Source organism: Sinocyclocheilus grahami, unplaced genomic scaffold, assembly GCF_001515645.1.
Source record: "Sinocyclocheilus grahami isolate Dianchi unplaced genomic scaffold, SAMN03320097.WGS_v1.1 scaffold529.1, whole genome shotgun sequence".
NCBI classification, from domain to species: Eukaryota; Metazoa; Chordata; class Actinopteri; order Cypriniformes; family Cyprinidae; genus Sinocyclocheilus; species Sinocyclocheilus grahami.
This window is the reverse complement of record NW_015505708.1, coordinates 120,904-143,018: the sequence shown is the minus strand read 5'-3', so window position 1 is coordinate 143,018 and position 22,115 is coordinate 120,904. Positions and strand designations below refer to the sequence as shown.

Below are 22,115 nucleotides of genomic sequence, written 5' to 3'. Positions count from 1 at the left end.
GTAACTAAATCAGCATACTATCATCTCAAAAACATTGCAAGAATTAGATGTTTTGTTTCCAGTCAAGACTTGGAGAAACTTGTTCATGCCTTTATCACCAGCAGGGTGGACTATTGTAATGGTCTCCTCACCGGCCTTCCCAAGAAGGCAATTAGACAGCTGCAGCTCATCCAGAACGCTGCTGCCCACGGCAACAATGAGAGTTATCATTACGCCCGCCGGCAGTTCAACCTCATAGACTTGGATCACCTGCGTTACCGGCAGCTGTACGCTTTCGACCGAGACATGAACCGCACGGAGGACAAGTACGGCTGGCTGGCTACTCCCCCGGTGAGAAAAAAATACCTTGTCTTTCTTCCCAGTTCCAGTAAATATTACTTTCTCTGTGCGTATCACCAGAGTTTGGCTTTCTTTTTATCATCTTCCATGTTCTCAATCCACTGTCTCTCTCTCATTCTATCTAACTGTCTTTAATGTGCAGCATAAAAGCTTTTTTTTTCCGTCACCAGAACATCTGCCGTTTCACTAAAACAACTATCAGTCCCTAACCAGCCCTGCAATCTCATTACTCAGGCACTTTTTATACATATTTTCACTCTGCCATATGGATGATCCGTGTATGAATTATTAGCCGAGGAAAACAATCTGGCTCGTTGATGTGATTCAAAGTTATGAACAGACTGATTTACTGCTGTCGGCCATGAAAGATGGAAAGCAGTGGCAGCTTGTCTTTAAAGAATGTTCCAGATAAATACAACATACTCTATTGACAGGATCTGAGTCACGAAGGACAGAAAATTATTTCTCAGTTCAGAAAAAACAAACCGAAAGTTTTACGGTAATGCATTTACAGTTGGACAAGGCATTCAGGGGATTTCACAGAAAAGCGGAGCTTTTGTTATTCTGTGCAAAAGTTTGATATTTGAGATTTAAGTCTAAATCGTCCTTTTGAAGTGGAACTACTTTACTTGATGGATGAATTCAATGTGATTTCAAGTGGATGGAATTTCTCTGAATGATTCAATCTCATTTCTTTCTGGTGGCCTTGCACATAAAATGTTTACTGCGTTTACGTGGTCATGACATGGCTGTACTTATGAAACAGTGTGAATTTTGATGTTTATCCCATTTCAGTATCTTGCAGTTGTTTTATTTAAAAAAAATTTTAAGTATTATTTAGATACTATTATAGTATTTATTATTGAACTTTTAAATAAAACTTGTCTTTCTAACAGTGAATATAATAATTCAATAAATATAATTCAACAGAACAACATATGATTTGATAATGGATATTGCTAGTTTTGCCCAGTGTTATTTTAATATAATTGGGATATTATTATAGTTTTTATTTAAATTTTGAATTAGGCTAGTTTTCATTTTAAAACCATTTTCATTTTACTTAAAGTTTTAATAATTTTGTTGTGTGTTTTTGCCACTTTTATTAGTTTTTTTTTTAATTGTCTGTAGAGCTTTTATTCATGTTTATTTCACTTTTACTTTTAGTTATTTTAGTACATCAAGTTAAACTAAATGAACATTATAATGTTGGTATGGTAACTAGCTGAAATGAAAAAAAAGTTCTAAATTCTAAGTTCTGAATTCTTTTTCTGGACAGAATTTTGTATAGGCTATGTCTCTTGAGTTAAAGGTATTATATATGAGCAATATCACACTCGCAAATGTGAGATATGGCTCAAAATCAGCACGGCTGTGATTCGGCCATAGGCCGCAGGTAATCACAGCGTGCAAATATACAGCCATATCTCACGTCTATGAGTGTGATATTGCGTTTATACAACAGTTCGACGGCACGAGTGTGTAAACAGAATAACAACAGAGTGTCTTTAAAAGCCCTCTTTTGTGCAAACTACTTCCTCCATGGATTCAAATCAAAGTTTGACAGTTGAACAGCTGAGCCCAAGCCTCCATTACTAATTCCAAAATATCACTTTAGAACTATAGCAACGAAGGAACGTTGAGTTGCTTCATTGAAAGCTTACTGTATTAAAAGCAGTGTATTATCTATAGTAGATATTGTGAGAGAGAGATGGACTGAGCGAGTGTGATTACCTGCATCTGATACAGCATTCATTCTTCACATCTCATGTTTAACCACTACAGAGACATCAGAGCCAGGCGGGCGGCTCGGGCGGCTTCATGAGCGCTGAACGGCCGCTGACCATCTGGAGCTCACAGCTCCGAAAATGTTGAATAAAATTTTCAAATAGATGTTATCTTTATTTACAAACTGCATATTTGAACTATAAACAAGTATATTCTCGCCCTGAAAACCTTTTAAAACTACATTCCATGACACAAAAACAGTAATATTTTAAAAATAATACTGGTTTTTCGCGTCCGCCATGACACTCGCTGTAAGAAGTATCGCAAGCGGAGTAATACAATCGGTGAAACGGCTGTTGGAGTTCTGATATCACTCTAATATCGCACTCTTATCAGCCAATCAGATTCGAGGACCAGAAAGAACTGTCCTTTCTCACAGACATCACTGGAAAGTTTGTAGTTCGGTCGGATATGTCAAAAACAAGTAAGTAAAACAATGCACAAGTTACTTAACGGTAGGGAGAGAGAGAGAGCGCAAGAGAGAGAGAGAACGTGCGCGCACTTCTGTTGTGTGATCTTTGATGTTCACTCACTTAGCACATGTATAATTTGGATTAAAACTAAATCGTAAAAATAAGACCATTTATAGGGGCATTCACTATAAACATAATTTATTTTTATAATAATCGTTTTGCTTGCTTGAGTGTTTCTGCATTAGGTTATATGGGTGGCTTTGGAATATAAATCGCAGCACATTTCAGATGAAAAAAACGCGACTTCTATTTTCTGAAAATATCACAGTTAGGAGATTTATAACGTGTGGTTCCCTGCATTATTACAGCAAAGCACGTGATTACAGTACTAAGCCGCTGCAATGGAGCAGCTCTAATGCTATTAAATTACAGATGATGTACCATAGAGCAAAAAAAAGTGAAAGTAACAAAAAGTTGTAAAATGCATTGTAATGGGCATAATTAAGTGTGAAAATAACCAAAGGATATACAGCCAAACCAAAAATTATTCAGAGACCAGATATAATTTTTTTATATTTTTTTTTACTATTGGGTGCAGGACACTATAGTTCATTTATGTAAAGTGAGGATAGCAAAAATAAAGTAAACTGTGACAAATCATACCCAAAAATTCTTCATACAGTGGACTACCAGTAAAACTGATACAAATTTGGGACCAAAACTTATTCAGACCGAGTCTGGGGGGGGGAAATTGAAGTTGAGGTTTGCATGAACCTGGTTGACAGCATGCCCAGGAGACTACAGGCTGTCATTAAGGCTAAGAGTTGCCCGACTAAGTATTGATAGTTGTGTTAATACTGTCATACTATCTGAATAATTTTTGGTTGATTGTAATCCATTACATACCTTTCTATCAAAGTTATCTAACATTATCAAGCTGAATTTGTTCTGACACAGTTTAACTCTGAGTTCTTGTCATATTTCATTACCATTTTCTAAACTATAGCGAATAAACTGTAATAATGTGAGGTTTCTGAATAATTTTTTGTTTGACTTTATCTATTTGATAAATGAATTTAACCAACTAACATTATACATACTCTTGTTTTCTGCACCCAATATTTGAAAAATTTACAAATGCAATAAAAATATCCGTACTATGTATCGGCAAGTACCAAAAATAAAAGTATCGTATCGGGCTAGTACTGGAAAAAGTGGTATCGGTGCATCCCTAATATACATGCATGTGTTTGTATTTATTTATACATAATAAATATACACAGTACACACTCATATATTATGTAAACAAACACTTTTATTTTGGCAAATGTGGCTTTTTGTTAATGACTGTCCTTCTACAGGATTTAACACAGAGTAACAGCTCACTACCAGTTACTAGGGATGTAACGATTACCGGTTTGACGATAAATCATGATACAATTCCCCACGGTTAGTATTACCGTTTCATATTTTAATGATCATTATAACCATGTTAGATTACCGCAATTTGAACAACTCGCGATAAATAAATACTTTCCAGCATAAAGCACAGTTTTAAGTAACAGTCTCACGTGTGCAGCGCAGCAGAATAGTTTAGTTTTGCGTGACAACAGGGCGGAAAAGCTGGGAGGTTTTAAAAGAGTGCTAAGGGAATTATACAAATGCATATATGAATTAATTAATTATATGAATGTACCTCTGAAGGTTCTGACTGTCTTCAGAAACTATTCGATGGCATTTTGTTTTCATCTTCGCTCCATGTAAGACCTAAAGGGAGTGTTCTTAATCGCAATACTGCTTTGCAAAGCTTTATTTGAGGATTTACATGAGATATTTCAACATGCTATTAAACTGTTGTCAGTCAAGTTGTCATTTAAAATCCGAACATCACTGGTAATGTTATTGTTTTAGTGATTATGCAAACAAAAAGTCATTTTATTTGTTGTTTGTTAATTTTTAAATATAAAACTTGGTGAAGTGAAAGTAGTTACTTTTTTAACATCTCCAGCACATTTTAACAATACCATGATAATTTTGGTCACTATAATCGTGATAAGAAATGTTCATGCCGTTACACCCCTAATATATACAGTGGGTACGGAAAGTATTCAGACCCCCTTACATTGTTCACTCTTTGTTATATTGCAGCCATTTGCTAAAATCATTTAAGTTAATTTTTTTTCCTCATTAATGTACACACAGCACCCCATATTGACAGAAAAACACAGAATTGTTGACATTTTTGCAAATTTATTAAAAAAGAAAAACTGAAATATCACATGGTCCTAAGTATTCAGACCCTTTGCTGTGACACTCATATATTTAACTCAGGTGCTGTCCATTTCTTCTGATCATCCTTGAGCAAACGAGCTCCGACGACTCAAATGGGAGGCTTTTAGAAAAGATGAGTTGAGCTTTGAGCACGTCTTGGGTGTCTGAGCGTTTGTAATTGCTGTGTATCATCCTTGTCTTTTCCCAGGGTAGATAATCGACAGTAAAAACCTTGGCACCCACTCAGACACCCAACTCTCTCTCCACAGCGCTGACAGAGTGCTAACAAAGTATCGCTCCAGCGAGAAGAGCGCTTGTGTGCGTGAACTGAATTCTTAATTCCCTCCTCTGTTTCTTAAATTCAGCTTCGCAGTCCTCACTGAGCAGAGCTTCTCCTTTTGCAGTACTTAGATGGAGACTGGGGTGGGACAGGGGGTGGAATAGGGTGGACTATAAACTGGAACACCCTCTTTTGTATTGGTTCAGAAGAGTTCTATTTCCAATAAAGGGATTTGGCAAAATTGCATATTCAAAAATTTGACAAACTGGCATATTAATGATTTCTGATGAATTATCTGACACTGAAGACTAGAGTAATGATGCTAAAAATTTAGCTTTGCATCAGATGAATAAAATATTAAAATATATAAATAGTATTATTAATTAAATATGTTGGTTTAAAATTAAATCAGTTTAAATAAATGTATGGACCCTATTTTAACGATCTATGCGCATGGTCTAAAGCGCACGGCGCAGGTGCACTTAGAGCGTGTCCGAATCCACTTTTGCTAGTTTAACGATGGGAAAAACAGTCTGCGTGCCCGGCGCATGGTCTAAAAGGGTGAATTAGCTCAAATTACTTTTCTTTTGCAATTGGAATAATTGCAATTTTAACCAGACAGTAGATTCAAAATAATTGTTTTTAAATGTACCAATTTTTATCTACAGTTTTATGAACAAGTTTGGGCACCCCTCTGAGGCTGCATAATAATTTGCTCTGTTTTTTTAAGGAAATATTGTAGTGATATTCCATTCAACTTTTAGAGAAAGATGGATAATGTGATGTTTTCCAGACAAAAATTCTTAGTGTAGCAGTTTTGAGTTGTATGAAATAAAATCAAATGTGAAAAATAGAGAGTGCAAAAGTTTGGCCACTCTTTCTATTGTGGTGATTTGAATACCTGTAGTTACTTAATGCTGATTGATTGCAACTCAAAACTGATTTGATTGGCTCAATGAACATTAGACTGAAAATACAGGCGCAACAAATCATAAAAAAGGATATTAAAGGTAGCTAATTGCTAGTTGTTCTTCTCTTTTAATTTGGGAACATGGGAACCTCAAAAGAACTCTCTAAAGACTTAAAAGCTAGGATAATTTATCAATATCAATTAGGAGAAGGATACAAATCGTTATCACAAAGGTTTAAGGTCTCCACAGTCAGAGATATAGTTAGAAAATGGAGGGCCACAGGAACGGTCCTTGTGAAGGTATGATCAAATGGTGAAAGGCAAAGGTGAAGAATGGTTAGAATGGTCACAGACAAACCACAGACCACCTCCAAAGAGCTCCAAGAACATATTGCTTATGTTGGTGTCATTGTACATCGTTCCACATTCCAGCGCACTTTGCACAAGTCACAGCTCAATGGAAGGGTGATGCGGAAAAAGCCTTTTCTCAGTCATTTGATGTATGCAAAGGCTCATCTGGACAAGCCAGAATTATTTTGGAATAATGTGCAGTGGACATGAAACTAGGACAGAGTTATTTGGTCGCAACCAGAAGCGCTTTGCATGGCGGAAGATCACAGCACCTGCTCCCAAAGTTTGGTGGAGGGTCCATCATGCTACGGGGCTGTGTGGCAAGCACAGGTACTGCTGTTATTTCAGCAAAAGGAGACTACTAAATATTGATGTAATTATTCCATTGGGGTGCCCAAATTTTTGCACCTGACTGTTTTTGTTATGACTCACATTGTGTTGTTTCCAGGGCCAGATTTACCTCTTTTCGTGACATAGGCAAAACAAATGTTTGGGCCCCCCTTCCCTATTAATATAATAGGCCTAATATTACCACCACCCAAGCAAACAAAAATATTTCTTAATCGGTTAAACCGTTTTCTATCGCAATAAGTGCTTGCGTTCAGTCAATAAAAATCTAATGTAGTTCTTAATTTGTTTGAGAACTGAGAAAGACCATTCCATTAATAGGCGCGGTGTCGTGACCACATTACCACTTCGGGAGTGCATTTCTCTAATCATTTTAATGGCCTGGAGTCACAATCACACATCAATTGTTCAGATTATTTATTTAAGACATTTGACATGTTTCCTTCTGAAATATCGTGTGTGTTGAACTAGCTAATTTTTTACGCACCTCATCTCAAACGCTCTGTTGCAAATTCCAAAACGTCATTTTAGAGCTAATAACAGAGGCTTGAGCCATTGATATGCAGTCTAATGCAGTTATTAATGCAGTTATTAGAGAGAGTGGGAGAGAGAGATTAAGTGTGTGTGAATACCTGCGTCTATGCGTCTCTCAGCCGTGTTCAGCAGCAGCGTCTACTAATAGCGAATCTTTAAGTTGAACTGCTACAAGGACCTCGCTACTGAGAAATGTCATGTAGCTTTTCAGCTGCAAACTATTTTATTGATAAATTCACGGGGCAGCGCTAAAAACAAGTTTCTGTCCGCATCTCCGCATGTGTGCGTGAGTGCGTGCGTGTGTGAGAGAGAACGGGAGAAGGAAAGCGTGTTTTCTGTACATAAAAAAGGTGGAAGACATGGAAATAGTTTGTCATTTTTACCCTATTATTTGTTATATTTATTTTTACAATGTCTTCTGGGGTTTTGGTCCTTTTACTGTTGTAGATATCCAATAATATAACAAAAATATTATGTATCTCTTTATTGTGTTTGGGCCCCTGGACGAGCAAGCATAGGAAAGTGCCTAGAATGCCTATGAGTAAATCTGGCCTGGTTGTTTCTGTTGATTCAATAAATGTTATTTCAGAACTGAAATGTTGTGCCCGGTTCAGACTGCACGATTTTAGCCCGATTTTGCCATGATTTGCTTGACGTAGGGTGTCGTGGGGATTCGTAAACGACAATGGGCGTCGGGACGCAAGATTCGATTGTTTCAGCTCGTGTAGTGTGTCATAATGGACGACAACCGATTCTGCGTCTGCGATGCTTCACGACATCACGACAGAAAGACTAGAATTGTTTTTTTTTTTTCGTCGTCCACGACGACTTCTGTCACATTGGTGACGTTGACCAATAGCAGCACAGAAGCTCTTTAATACACAGGTTTCAAACATGGCAAAACGAAAGAAATATGATGGTGCTGCTAGGTGGAATTATGAGATGGAGGAAAGGCCTGTATGATGTGTCATTGAGGGACTACCGCGACAGAACAAAGAAAGAAAAATGCTGGCGAACTATAGCGGAAGCACTTCAGTAATGTTTACGGTCTTGTTTTTGGAAGTCAGTCGTTAGTTCCGCCTTCTCGATGACATCTTGCGGGTCATTAAAGACGGCACGCGATGAATGGTCGGGAAGCAACGTGTAGTCTGACATGTTTCTTGTCCACGACACATTTAGGAGTCAAAATCGTGTAATCTGACACAGTGACTATCGTGATAAAGTTATTGACAGGCAGAGATTGGCTTAAAATAAAAAAGTGTAGGCCAAACTTCAAGTTCTTTTTTGCTGGAGTGTGTTTTCTCACAATACCTATATCAGGTATAGAGACATTCTATAGGGCCTTTCGCACCGCGGCAACCTTTTCATAGTACCATCTTTAAGTTGAACTGCTACAAGGACCTCGCTACTGAGAAATGTCATGTAGCTTTTCAGCTGCAAACTATTTTATTGATAAATTCACGGGGCAGCGCTAAAAACAAGTTTCTGTCCGCATCTCCGCATGTGTGCGTGAGTGCGTGCGTGTGTGAGAGAGAACGGGAGAAGGAAAGCGTGTTTTCTGTACATAAAAAAGGTGGAAGACATGGAAATAGTTTGTCATTTTTACCCTATTATTTGTTATATTTATTTTTACAATGTCTTCTGGGGTTTTGGTCCTTTTACTGTTGTAGATATCCAATAATATAACAAAAATATTATGTATCTCTTTATTGTGTTTGGGCCCCTGGACGAGCAAGCATAGGAAAGTGCCTAGAATGCCTATGAGTAAATCTGGCCTGGTTGTTTCTGTTGATTCAATAAATGTTATTTCAGAACTGAAATGTTGTGCCCGGTTCAGACTGCACGATTTTAGCCCGATTTTGCCATGATTTGCTTGACGTAGGGTGTCGTGGGGATTCGTAAACGACAATGGGCGTCGGGACGCAAGATTCGATTGTTTCAGCTCGTGTAGTGTGTCATAATGGACGACAACCGATTCTGCGTCTGCGATGCTTCACGACATCACGACAGAAAGACTAGAATTGTTTTTTTTTTTTCGTCGTCCACGACGACTTCTGTCACATTGGTGACGTTGACCAATAGCAGCACAGAAGCTCTTTAATACACAGGTTTCAAACATGGCAAAACGAAAGAAATATGATGGTGCTGCTAGGTGGAATTATGAGATGGAGGAAAGGCCTGTATGATGTGTCATTGAGGGACTACCGCGACAGAACAAAGAAAGAAAAATGCTGGCGAACTATAGCGGAAGCACTTCAGTAATGTTTACGGTCTTGTTTTTGGAAGTCAGTCGTTAGTTCCGCCTTCTCGATGACATCTTGCGGGTCATTAAAGACGGCACGCGATGAATGGTCGGGAAGCAACGTGTAGTCTGACATGTTTCTTGTCCACGACACATTTAGGAGTCAAAATCGTGTAATCTGACACAGTGACTATCGTGATAAAGTTATTGACAGGCAGAGATTGGCTTAAAATAAAAAAGTGTAGGCCAAACTTCAAGTTCTTTTTTGCTGGAGTGTGTTTTCTCACAATACCTATATCAGGTATAGAGACATTCTATAGGGCCTTTCGCACCGCGGCAACCTTTTCATAGTACCAGAACTAATTGTGGAACTACCCACTTTTTGGCGTTTTCGCACTGCTGGAACTGAGTGCGATTTTGGTACCGGACTGCCTTTTTCGAGAACCAAATGACGTCGCTGTCGACCGGCTTTCATCACTTCTTAGTACACACTGTCGGTGCGAATACAACCCTTTAAATGGTACTGGGAAATAGTTTACGCAAAATCGACCCAGTACTTTAGTACTGTACATTTAGTTCTGGAACTAAAGGGGTGCGAAAGGCCCTTATGTGGTATTCCCAAAGAAAATCTTGACGGTTAAGGCTCTCAGACCCTCAAGTTGCATGCGAGACAAGGAACCATCACAAAGCTAGTCTAATAAAATATAAATAATCTTTGGAAAAGCGTAATTAAAACCATCGCAGCATTCACTACGTGGCTTTATTAGCTCCATCACATTTGATATCTCCAGCAGAAATCACAAGCACTATATCATCAGTTTTCAATATATCCTCCAGCCCTGCAGGAGACTTCGGTTGAAAAGCCGGTTGCATGGGCCTTCCGCTAATTTGAAACCGTTTCTCAGCAGGCTTCTAAAGACTAAAGCTGTGATTTTAGCCGGGTGCTGTTTACGTGCAGCTACAATCATACAGAGCGCCCGCTGTGCTGCAAACAGGGACCGCTGTTCAATAACTCATCCCTGCTCCTGTGTCTATTTCTCTGTTTCTCTCTTCCTGTCTTTCTGTGCTAAGGGGCAATCATATATTATTTACAGTCTGTCCACTACTGCACACAGCAGGACATATACAATATGTCTAGACACGTGCAGCTCAAGTGCTCTAGTTTCACGGATTTTCAGAAATAGTTTGTTTACATCAGTTTTTGTGCTTTAGAGTCGATGTGAAATCAGCATTGACCCAATTTACTTGACTTGAAAATAAGGATGCTTCCCATAACATATTTATTTTAAGGAGAAGTTTACTAACTCCTTAGATCATCCATGATGTAGATGAGTTTGTTTCTTCATCAAAACAGATTTGGAGAAATTTAGCATTACATAATTATAGTAATTTGTTACATTTATATAGCGCTTTTCTAGGCACTCAAAGCACTTTACGTTGTGAAGGGGGTTCTCCTCGTCTACCACCAGTGTGCAGCATCCACCTGGATGATGCGACGGCAGCCATAGTGCGCCAGAACGCCCACCACACACCAGCTTATTGGTGGAGAGGAGACAGAGTGATGAAGCCAATCAGTAGACATGGGGATTGTTAGGAGGCCATGATGATCAGAGGCCAATGGGCAAATTTGGCCAGGATGTCGAGGTCACACCTCTACTCTTTTCAAAATGAGTTTTAATGACCACAGAGAGTCAGGACCTCGGTTTGGCGACCGTTTGCAGTGGGCGACCAGTCTTGGGCTACAGGATGATATGGCTGCTGCATGCATCACTTGCTCACCAATAGATCCTCTGCAGTGAATGGGTGCCTTCAGAATGAGCTGATAAAAACAACACCGCAATCCACACCACTCCAGTCCATCAGTTAATGTCTTGTAAAGTGAAAAGCTCCTTGTTTATAAGAAATAAATCAATCATTAAGACATTTTGAACTTTAAAACTTTGCTGCTAAAATGCAAGTCCATAATATCACTTACTCCAGTGAAATCTCTTCTGAATGAGGAGAGAAATATGCACAGATCAAGCAAGTGCAAACAGTCCAAAACAATTCTAAACAACTATATCGGTGGATTTTGATGACTTTTTTTTTCACTGGAGGAAGCGTTATTATGGATTATGGACTAATAGACATTAATTGATGGACTGGAGTTGTGTGGATTACTTGAGGACTATTTTGATGTTTTTATCAGCTGTTTGGACACTCATTCTGACGGCACCCATTTACTGCAGAGGATCCGTTGAGGAGCAAGTGGTGTAAAGATTAATTTCTCCAAATCATTAAGAAACCATCTCATCTATATCTTGGATGGCCTGGGAGTGAGCAAATTTTCAGCAAATTTTCATTTTGGATGAACTTCTCCTTTCAGGATGAAAAGGCTACAGTACTTGTGTTTATCATAGCTCATAACTATCATAACTCTTTCTGTCATATAAGAAAATATTTTTCTTTTTGTGTAAAATTCATCCAGATCCTCAGTATGGCATAATGGGTTTCCAAAGGTCTGCCAGATAAGTTTCTACATTTGAGCCCTGAGCAAATCAGTGCTTAGTCATGAATGAGTAACTGTGGATGTCAAAACACTGGCTAACTGATGAACACAGAATACAATAAAACCCTGCAGGCATCCTGAACGTCATCGAAATGTTGCAGGTCCTTGCCCTTGGGGCAACAAGTTTCCTCTGCATCCTGTGAAATCCCCCAAAATCAAGAGTTGTGTCTGACTAATAATTTGCTATATTGAGTTTTAACTCAAGGTAGCTTAAATAAATAATAAAAATATATATATATATATTTGCATAAATTCTGTCCTCGTGTGTGTTGAACTAGCTAATTTTTTACGCACCTCATCTCAAACGCTCTGTTGCAAATTCCAAAACGTCATTTTAGAGCTAATAACAGAGGCTTGAGCCATTGATATGCAGTCTAATGCAGTTATTAATGCAGTTATTAGAGAGAGTGGGAGAGAGAGATTAAGTGTGTGTGAATACCTGCGTCTATGCGTCTCTCAGCCGTGTTCAGCAGCAGCGTCTACTAATAGCGAATCTTTAAGTTGAACTGCTACAAGGACCTCGCTACTGAGAAATGTCATGTAGCTTTTCAGCTGCAAACTATTTTATTGATAAATTCACGGGGCAGCGCTAAAAACAAGTTTCTGTCCGCATCTCCGCATGTGTGCGTGAGTGCGTGCGTGTGTGAGAGAGAACGGGAGAAGGAAAGCGTGTTTTCTGTACATAAAAAAGGTGGAAGACATGGAAATAGTTTGTCATTTTTACCCTATTATTTGTTATATTTATTTTTACAATGTCTTCTGGGGTTTTGGTCCTTTTACTGTTGTAGATATCCAATAATATAACAAAAATATTATGTATCTCTTTATTGTGTTTGGGCCCCTGGACGAGCAAGCATAGGAAAGTGCCTAGAATGCCTATGAGTAAATCTGGCCTGGTTGTTTCTGTTGATTCAATAAATGTTATTTCAGAACTGAAATGTTGTGCCCGGTTCAGACTGCACGATTTTAGCCCGATTTTGCCATGATTTGCTTGACGTAGGGTGTCGTGGGGATTCGTAAACGACAATGGGCGTCGGGACGCAAGATTCGATTGTTTCAGCTCGTGTAGTGTGTCATAATGGACGACAACCGATTCTGCGTCTGCGATGCTTCACGACATCACGACAGAAAGACTAGAATTGTTTTTTTTTTTTCGTCGTCCACGACGACTTCTGTCACATTGGTGACGTTGACCAATAGCAGCACAGAAGCTCTTTAATACACAGGTTTCAAACATGGCAAAACGAAAGAAATATGATGGTGCTGCTAGGTGGAATTATGAGATGGAGGAAAGGCCTGTATGATGTGTCATTGAGGGACTACCGCGACAGAACAAAGAAAGAAAAATGCTGGCGAACTATAGCGGAAGCACTTCAGTAATGTTTACGGTCTTGTTTTTGGAAGTCAGTCGTTAGTTCCGCCTTCTCGATGACATCTTGCGGGTCATTAAAGACGGCACGCGATGAATGGTCGGGAAGCAACGTGTAGTCTGACATGTTTCTTGTCCACGACACATTTAGGAGTCAAAATCGTGTAATCTGACACAGTGACTATCGTGATAAAGTTATTGACAGGCAGAGATTGGCTTAAAATAAAAAAGTGTAGGCCAAACTTCAAGTTCTTTTTTGCTGGAGTGTGTTTTCTCACAATACCTATATCAGGTATAGAGACATTCTATAGGGCCTTTCGCACCGCGGCAACCTTTTCATAGTACCAGAACTAATTGTGGAACTACCCACTTTTTGGCGTTTTCGCACTGCTGGAACTGAGTGCGATTTTGGTACCGGACTGCCTTTTTCGAGAACCAAATGACGTCGCTGTCGACCGGCTTTCATCACTTCTTAGTACACACTGTCGGTGCGAATACAACCCTTTAAATGGTACTGGGAAATAGTTTACGCAAAATCGACCCAGTACTTTAGTACTGTACATTTAGTTCTGGAACTAAAGGGGTGCGAAAGGCCCTTATGTGGTATTCCCAAAGAAAATCTTGACGGTTAAGGCTCTCAGACCCTCAAGTTGCATGCGAGACAAGGAACCATCACAAAGCTAGTCTAATAAAATATAAATAATCTTTGGAAAAGCGTAATTAAAACCATCGCAGCATTCACTACGTGGCTTTATTAGCTCCATCACATTTGATATCTCCAGCAGAAATCACAAGCACTATATCATCAGTTTTCAATATATCCTCCAGCCCTGCAGGAGACTTCGGTTGAAAAGCCGGTTGCATGGGCCTTCCGCTAATTTGAAACCGTTTCTCAGCAGGCTTCTAAAGACTAAAGCTGTGATTTTAGCCGGGTGCTGTTTACGTGCAGCTACAATCATACAGAGCGCCCGCTGTGCTGCAAACAGGGACCGCTGTTCAATAACTCATCCCTGCTCCTGTGTCTATTTCTCTGTTTCTCTCTTCCTGTCTTTCTGTGCTAAGGGGCAATCATATATTATTTACAGTCTGTCCACTACTGCACACAGCAGGACATATACAATATGTCTAGACACGTGCAGCTCAAGTGCTCTAGTTTCACGGATTTTCAGAAATAGTTTGTTTACATCAGTTTTTGTGCTTTAGAGTCGATGTGAAATCAGCATTGACCCAATTTACTTGACTTGAAAATAAGGATGCTTCCCATAACATATTTATTTTAAGGAGAAGTTTACTAACTCCTTAGATCATCCATGATGTAGATGAGTTTGTTTCTTCATCAAAACAGATTTGGAGAAATTTAGTATTACATAATTATAGTAATTTGTTACATTTATATAGCGCTTTTCTAGGCACTCAAAGCACTTTACGTTGTGAAGGGGGTTCTCCTCGTCTACCACCAGTGTGCAGCATCCACCTGGATGATGCGACGGCAGCCATAGTGCGCCAGAACGCCCACCACACACCAGCGTATTGGTGGAGAGGAGACAGAGTGATGAAGCCAATCAGTAGACATGGGGATTGTTAGGAGGCCATGATGATCAGAGGCCAATGGGCAAATTTGGCCAGGATGTCGAGGTCACACCTCTACTCTTTTCAAAATGAGTTTTAATGACCACAGAGAGTCAGGACCTCGGTTTGGCGACCGTTTGCAGTGGGCGACCAGTCTTGGGCTACAGGATGATATGGCTGCTGCATGCATCACTTGCTCACCAATAGATCCTCTGCAGTGAATGGGTGCCTTCAGAATGAGCTGATAAAAACAACACCGCAATCCACACCACTCCAGTCCATCAGTTAATGTCTTGTAAAGTGAAAAGCTCCTTGTTTATAAGAAATAAATCAATCATTAAGACATTTTGAACTTTAAAACTTTGCTGCTAAAATGCAAGTCCATAATATCACTTACTCCAGTGAAATCTCTTCTGAATGAGGAGAGAAATATGCACAGATCAAGCAAGTGCAAACAGTCCAAAACAATTCTAAACAACTATATCGGTGGATTTTGATGACTTTTTTTTTCACTGGAGGAAGCGTTATTATGGATTATGGACTAATAGACATTAATTGATGGACTGGAGTTGTGTGGATTACTTGAGGACTATTTTGATGTTTTTATCAGCTGTTTGGACACTCATTCTGACGGCACCCATTTACTGCAGAGGATCCGTTGAGGAGCAAGTGGTGTAAAGATTAATTTCTCCAAATCATTAAGAAACCATCTCATCTATATCTTGGATGGCCTGGGAGTGAGCAAATTTTCAGCAAATTTTCATTTTGGATGAACTTCTCCTTTCAGGATGAAAAGGCTACAGTACTTGTGTTTATCATAGCTCATAACTATCATAACTCTTTCTGTCATATAAGAAAATATTTTTCTTTTTGTGTAAAATTCATCCAGATCCTCAGTATGGCATAATGGGTTTCCAAAGGTCTGCCAGATAAGTTTCTACATTTGAGCCCTGAGCAAATCAGTGCTTAGTCATGAATGAGTAACTGTGGATGTCAAAACACTGGCTAACTGATGAACACAGAATACAATAAAACCCTGCAGGCATCCTGAACGTCATCGAAATGTTGCAGGTCCTTGCCCTTGGGGCAACAAGTTTCCTCTGCATCCTGTGAAATCCCCCAAAATCAAGAGTTGTGTCTGACTAATAATTTGCTATATTGAGTTTTAACTCAAGGTAGCTTAAATAAATAATAAAAATATATATATATATATTTGCATAAATTCTGTCCTAGTCAGTATTATGATATTGTGAAATATTATTACAAGTTTTCTATTTGAATTGAATTGAATTGAATTTTCAGTTTCATTACCCCAGTGTCACATGATCCTTCAGAAATATTTAAAATATGCTGATCAAAAACATTTATTATTATTATTATTATTATTGTTATTGTTGTTGTTGTTAAACCAGTTGTGCTGCTTAATTTATTTTTAGAAACCATAATACTTTTTTTCATAATTCTCTTTTTTTCCCAGAATTTAAAATATAAATCTTTTGTAATATTATAAATCTATTTACTGTCACTTTTGATCAATTTAATGCATCCTTAATGAATAAAAGAATATATATATATATAAACTTGTAAATTGTAAAAGCAATAAACAAAGTCCTCTGCAAATTTTAATTATGCTACACAACCGCTAAATGTGCACAATGTTTTCCAGAAAATTGTTATTGATTATATATTAATGTTGGACTTTTTTGTTGGACATTTTTAAGGGTTTAGGGTAAATTCTGACTGATAACATTTTCTACAATGGCACATAAAATTGCTTTAAATAAATATTGCATTATAAAAGTTTATAAAATTATTATTAAAATTAATGAGAAATTATAAATAGATAGTTCTAGTCCTGGATGATGTTTGGTCAATATTTTCTTAATTAAATATCTTAAAAATATATTGCTTAAAACAACTAAAGCATTACAGTATCATAAAAATTTTCTTATATAGACCATTCCCAACCATTTTCACAGAATCTGCAAATTTCCTATCCCGTGATTCATAATCTTTTTAGGACACTCATGTCTCTCCATTGAGATCACCTTATTCGGAAGCATGCTTTTAGCTATGAAATTAAACCAGGCATGATGGGAATCTCTATTAAAACACTAAAGCTGTTTGTGTGTGCACTAAGGGATATAGTTCCAGCACTCCATAACACACATTATCTCCTGTGCAGCAGTTTGGCGCCAGTATATCATGACAATGAAGAGCATTGCCTCACCTCCTCACTTATATGTCTACTTCAAAGGATCTGCTTTTGTGCCAGCCATGTCGATGAAAATGTAACCCCTCAGATCTAGACTATTTACAGTAAATTCCTCCAAAATGCAAGACTCATGTTACGGTTACACAGAATGACGAACGGCTGCTGGAATCGGATGTATTCCTTCCTTCGATCCTCGTATTCTACAAATGACTAAAAGGGGATGCGTGTTCTTAAATATACCAAATATTTGCATTTAAAGTGAAGGAAAGTGCTAGAAGAATATTTTGGGCTAGATTTATGTGCTTGAATCAACTGACTAAAGTGTTATGAAAGGGTGATTTTTAGGACTGACCAGTACTTATGACTGTTTTGATGAATGAGGGAATAAAAATATGAGGCTGGACTAACACACAGTTGTAGCTGTTGCTTGCTGCACATTTTAAAAGCAAATGAAGACATTGGCACAGATAAAGACAGACATTTGAAGGTTGCTTGAATACTGAGGTTTGTTTCCTAGCTATTAACAAACATACTTTACAGCATGCTCAAATGGATCTTAATTAGTGTTGGAACCTTTAGGAAAACAAAACAAAACATGATTGCTATTGTTACGTATCCGGTCCATGAACGTCTGTCTGCTAGCCATCAGCCACCCTTTCCATTTTCTTTGACTCTCGCACTACACACTGTTGAATATCACCCCGGACTACATATCCCATCATTCATTGCACTGATTGCACACAGCACTGATTGCACACAGCTGTTTCACTGATTGCACACAGCTGTTTCATATCACTCACTCACTATTTAACACTCACTCTGATCCCTTCCCTCTGCCGAGTAGTGTATGCGCTTATCGCCAGCAGTGATAGCTACTCTACAGAGCCCTCTTTAGCTTCCTAGCCCAGCCTAGTCTTGCCTTGTCTGTTTTCCCGGTTTCTGATCTTTGCCTGTTTTCCTGGATTTATCCCTTTATTCTCGTTCTTGTGATTATGTTCGCCGATCGTTGACCTACGCTAGCCCTAGGACTATTCTTGTGTCTTGCCCTCCATATACCTGTTTGCCTCTGTTCGACCCTGCCTGTGTTTCTGACCTCCTCTGCTGTTAATAAAGCTTGCATATGGATCCGCACGTCTCCCGTCTTGTCAGCCCCGTAACAGCTATAGTTAAACCATGGTAAATTAACCATGGTTTTGCTACACTGACCATAGTTTAATCATATTTGTAGTAAAACTGTGGTTATACAAATACTGTGGTTATACAAATGGTAATCAATACACCAAAAAACATGGTTACTACACGTTTACTATAATAAAGTGTAAGGGATATAACTGGGCATGGGGGCAAAAATTCCACCAAAGCAACAAAAATGCCCCTCAAATTGAAGGTAAAGGAGCAAAAAATGCCCCTGCACAATCAAACAAATATATTACAACTGTCCCGTTTAAAGTGAAATGTGAAGAAGTGTCGGTTGTGGTTGCTTCACATTTCTTTGCACGTATTTTTTTTGCAGCGTTGAGCATTCTAACCAATCGTGCACATTTCTGTTGAGTTTATGAATGCAGTGGCCAATCAGAAGCGTTCCAATTAGTCACCGACCGAATTCGCTCACTGACTGAAGAGTGTACTCAGTGTTGCCAAGTCTGGCTACTTTAAAGGGATACTTCACCCAAAAATGCAAATTCTGTCATTAATGACTCACCCTCGTGTCGTTCCAAATCCGTAAGACCTTCATTCATCTTCTGAACACGAATTAAGATATTATTGATTAAATCTGAGAGCTCTCAGACCCTCCATTGACGGCAACACAACTGCAATGTTCCCAGGTCCAGAAACGTCGCAAGGACATTGGTAAAATAATCCATGTGACATCAGAAGTTCAACCGTAATTTTACGAAGCTATGAGAATACTTTTTCTGTGCAAAGAAAACAAAAATAACGGCTTTATTCAACAATTCTTCTCCTCCTCATCAAAGAGCATCAGGATGCATGCGCTTGCTTCTGCTTCATGTAAACGACACGTTGTTCACATGAACCGGAAGCAAAAAATGCCCCTGCACAATCAAACAAATATATTACAACTGTCCCGTTTAAAGTGAAATGTGAAGAAGTGTCGGTTGTGGTTGCTTCACATTTCTTTGCACGTATTTTTTTTGCAGCGTTGAGCATTCTAACCAATCGTGCACATTTCTGTTGAGTTTATGAATGCAGTGGCCAATCAGAAGCGTTCCAATTAGTCACCGACCGAATTCGCTCACTGACTGAAGAGTGTACTCAGTGTTGCCAAGTCTGGCTACTTTAAAGGGATACTTCACCCAAAAATGCAAATTCTGTCATTAATGACTCACCCTCGTGTCGTTCCAAATCCGTAAGACCTTCATTCATCTTCTGAACACGAATTAAGATATTATTGATTAAATCTGAGAGCTCTCAGACCCTCCATTGACGGCAACACAACTGCAATGTTCCCAGGTCCAGAAACGTCGCAAGGACATTGGTAAAATAATCCATGTGACATCAGAAGTTCAACCGTAATTTTACGAAGCTATGAGAATACTTTTTCTGTGCAAAGAAAACAAAAATAATGGCTTTATTCAACAATTCTTCTCCTCCTCATCAAAGAGCATCAGGATGCATGCGCTTGTTTCTGCTTCATGTAAACGACACGTTGTTCACATGAACCGGAAGCAAGTGCATGCATCCTGATACTCTTTCCATAACGGTGGTGCACCGCTGCAGACGGAATTTGACCGAATTTTAATTTTTGGGTGAACTAAGCCTTTAACACTGTTGCCGCAGGCTGTTTTTCATGTCCGTGGGTTGAAGCGACTCCACTAGCGTGTTATTTAGCCCCTGGTATGTTAATTTTACCAAGGGAACTCCACCAAAAACGTGTATTTTACCCCCCGGAATGTGTTTTTTACTGGGGGACCCTCCTCGAAATGCAATTGGACTAGTTTTGGGCCCTGAGCTCCATGTTTTTGGAATGTCGTTTTGCACACGAAAGACACGTCAGTCAAACACGTCCATCTGTGGCGTGTATTTGTTTACATGGAAAAGCAATGGGAAAGTACCGCAGTGAAATAGAAAAAAAAATGCGTTCTGTGTGAAAAGGCCACTTACATTTATTTATTTTTTTTGTTGGTAGTACTATTCGTGCTAGACTGAGGTCATTGATGGTTTAATAATCTTTTTGCTCGTTTTATATCATTTATTCGCTTTTTGAATAACCGTTTTGTTATTCATGCTGCAAATTAGCAATTTTAAATTAACCAATCTAAAGTCTTGAATTTATAAAGCATAAAAAGCATAATAATTCATAAATGGTAAAATGGTCATATATGCCCCTCAAAATCAATTCTAGGGAGCAATTATTGCCCCTTAATAGAAAAGTTGGTTTCTAACCCTGCCAAGTATAAGAGCTACAGAAAAGAATGCAACTCTTCAGATGAATCCTGAATTCTGGCTCCTTCATCTGGATGTCTTATCTGTTCAGTAGGAGCGTTTCTTGTCTCTCTTTCTTTTTCAGTTCCCAAATTGGTTGAAGGTCTGGACCACTAAAAATAGTGGGGCAGAGTGACACTGATAATCTCTGGTAATGGCATGTTACAGACTTGTCTTTCAGCTGGAAACCAGCTAAATCATTGCAGTCATCTGCTGCTGACAGTGAGCTGCAGTTTTGCCCCAAGAGTGTCATCTCTGGATTTCAGTTAGATATTAAAGAAAAGAAAAAAAAATCCCACATTTCAAAAGTTGGAGTTTGAGTAGTTTGAAGGGTCTGTGTTTTGTAGGGAGAAAGATCTTCAGTGGATGGGACCTTTGGAAATATTCTTCTTGCTTCTTGATATTTATTTCATTTGAAATTTTACAGTTGCAAAAAACTAAGCTGGCCACCAATTCTCAAATATACTGCATGTAAAACATAGATGGATTTTTTTTTGTATTAATCACAATAGAGAAATACTTTAATGTTTCTTTTTACTTTTACTTATAATTAATTTTTAAGAATATACTGTAGTTGATCCCAATTTTTTTTTTCAAAATTAAATTTGCACTAATTGTATTTATTTATTTATTTGTTTAGATTATGTGTGCGATCATAAATATATGTAAATCATAAATCTTTTGAAACTCTTTTTGTTTATTTGGCACTCATTTTTTAATTATTTATTTTTAACAGTATGTACAAGAAATGCATACATGATAAATAAAGTTTTTGTGTAATACTAATGATTGTATTTATTATTATTTCTCAATTTTTATTGTCTCTTCCTGAATTGTCTTTTAGCTTTTATTTAATCCATATTTGAGCCAAATAAAACTTATTGCATACTATGAACCTTTAGTGCAGTGAGAGACTTCCTTTAAGACTTTTATTTATGAATCTAGATTATATTTATATTTATTTATTTTTGTTAACGAGTTCTTTTTTAAGAATGTAGTAATTCTCAATATTGTTTTCTCAGAAGTATTTATTCCGCACAGTTTAACTAATCAACACTATTTATTTATTTTATTGCATTTAATATTTATTGAAATATTTTATTGTGGAGTACGTTTGATTTGTTATTTTTTCTTTTTTTGTTGTATCTCATTTTCTTTTTATTTCTTATTTGTTTTTATTTATTTATTTATTTTTACTTCAATATCTTTTTTTCCATTTAATCTGTTCTTTTTTCCAAATTAAACTTCTTTCATACTATGAAACTTCAGGGTAGTTGGAAACTTCCTGTAAGAAATTTCTCAAAACCCATCTTACAGAACAGAGGTTTAATAACGTTGGGATGATTAGCAATGAGTTCATGCATAGGGCATGGAAAGTTGTGGGATTTTCAACAATATCTGTACAGATGGGAACCACAGCGTTACTGCTAAAGATCAAACATGCAGAGGCTGAGATACAGAACATGTGTGATTAAAAGCACACAAATCTCATGC

At 38.1% G+C, this 22,115-nt stretch overlaps 1 protein-coding gene across 1 annotated transcript in view; it reads left to right on the top strand.

Moving 5' to 3' along the window:
* gbe1b (glucan (1,4-alpha-), branching enzyme 1b) overlaps positions 1-22,115 on the top strand; it is a 200,863-nt gene that overhangs the window by 147,302 nt on the left and 31,446 nt on the right. Inside the window, exon 15 of the mRNA XM_016238020.1 lies at positions 175-330. Within this exon, the coding sequence (XP_016093506.1) occupies positions 175-330 (156 nt within the window). The remainder of the gene's footprint in view (positions 1-174; positions 331-22,115) is intronic.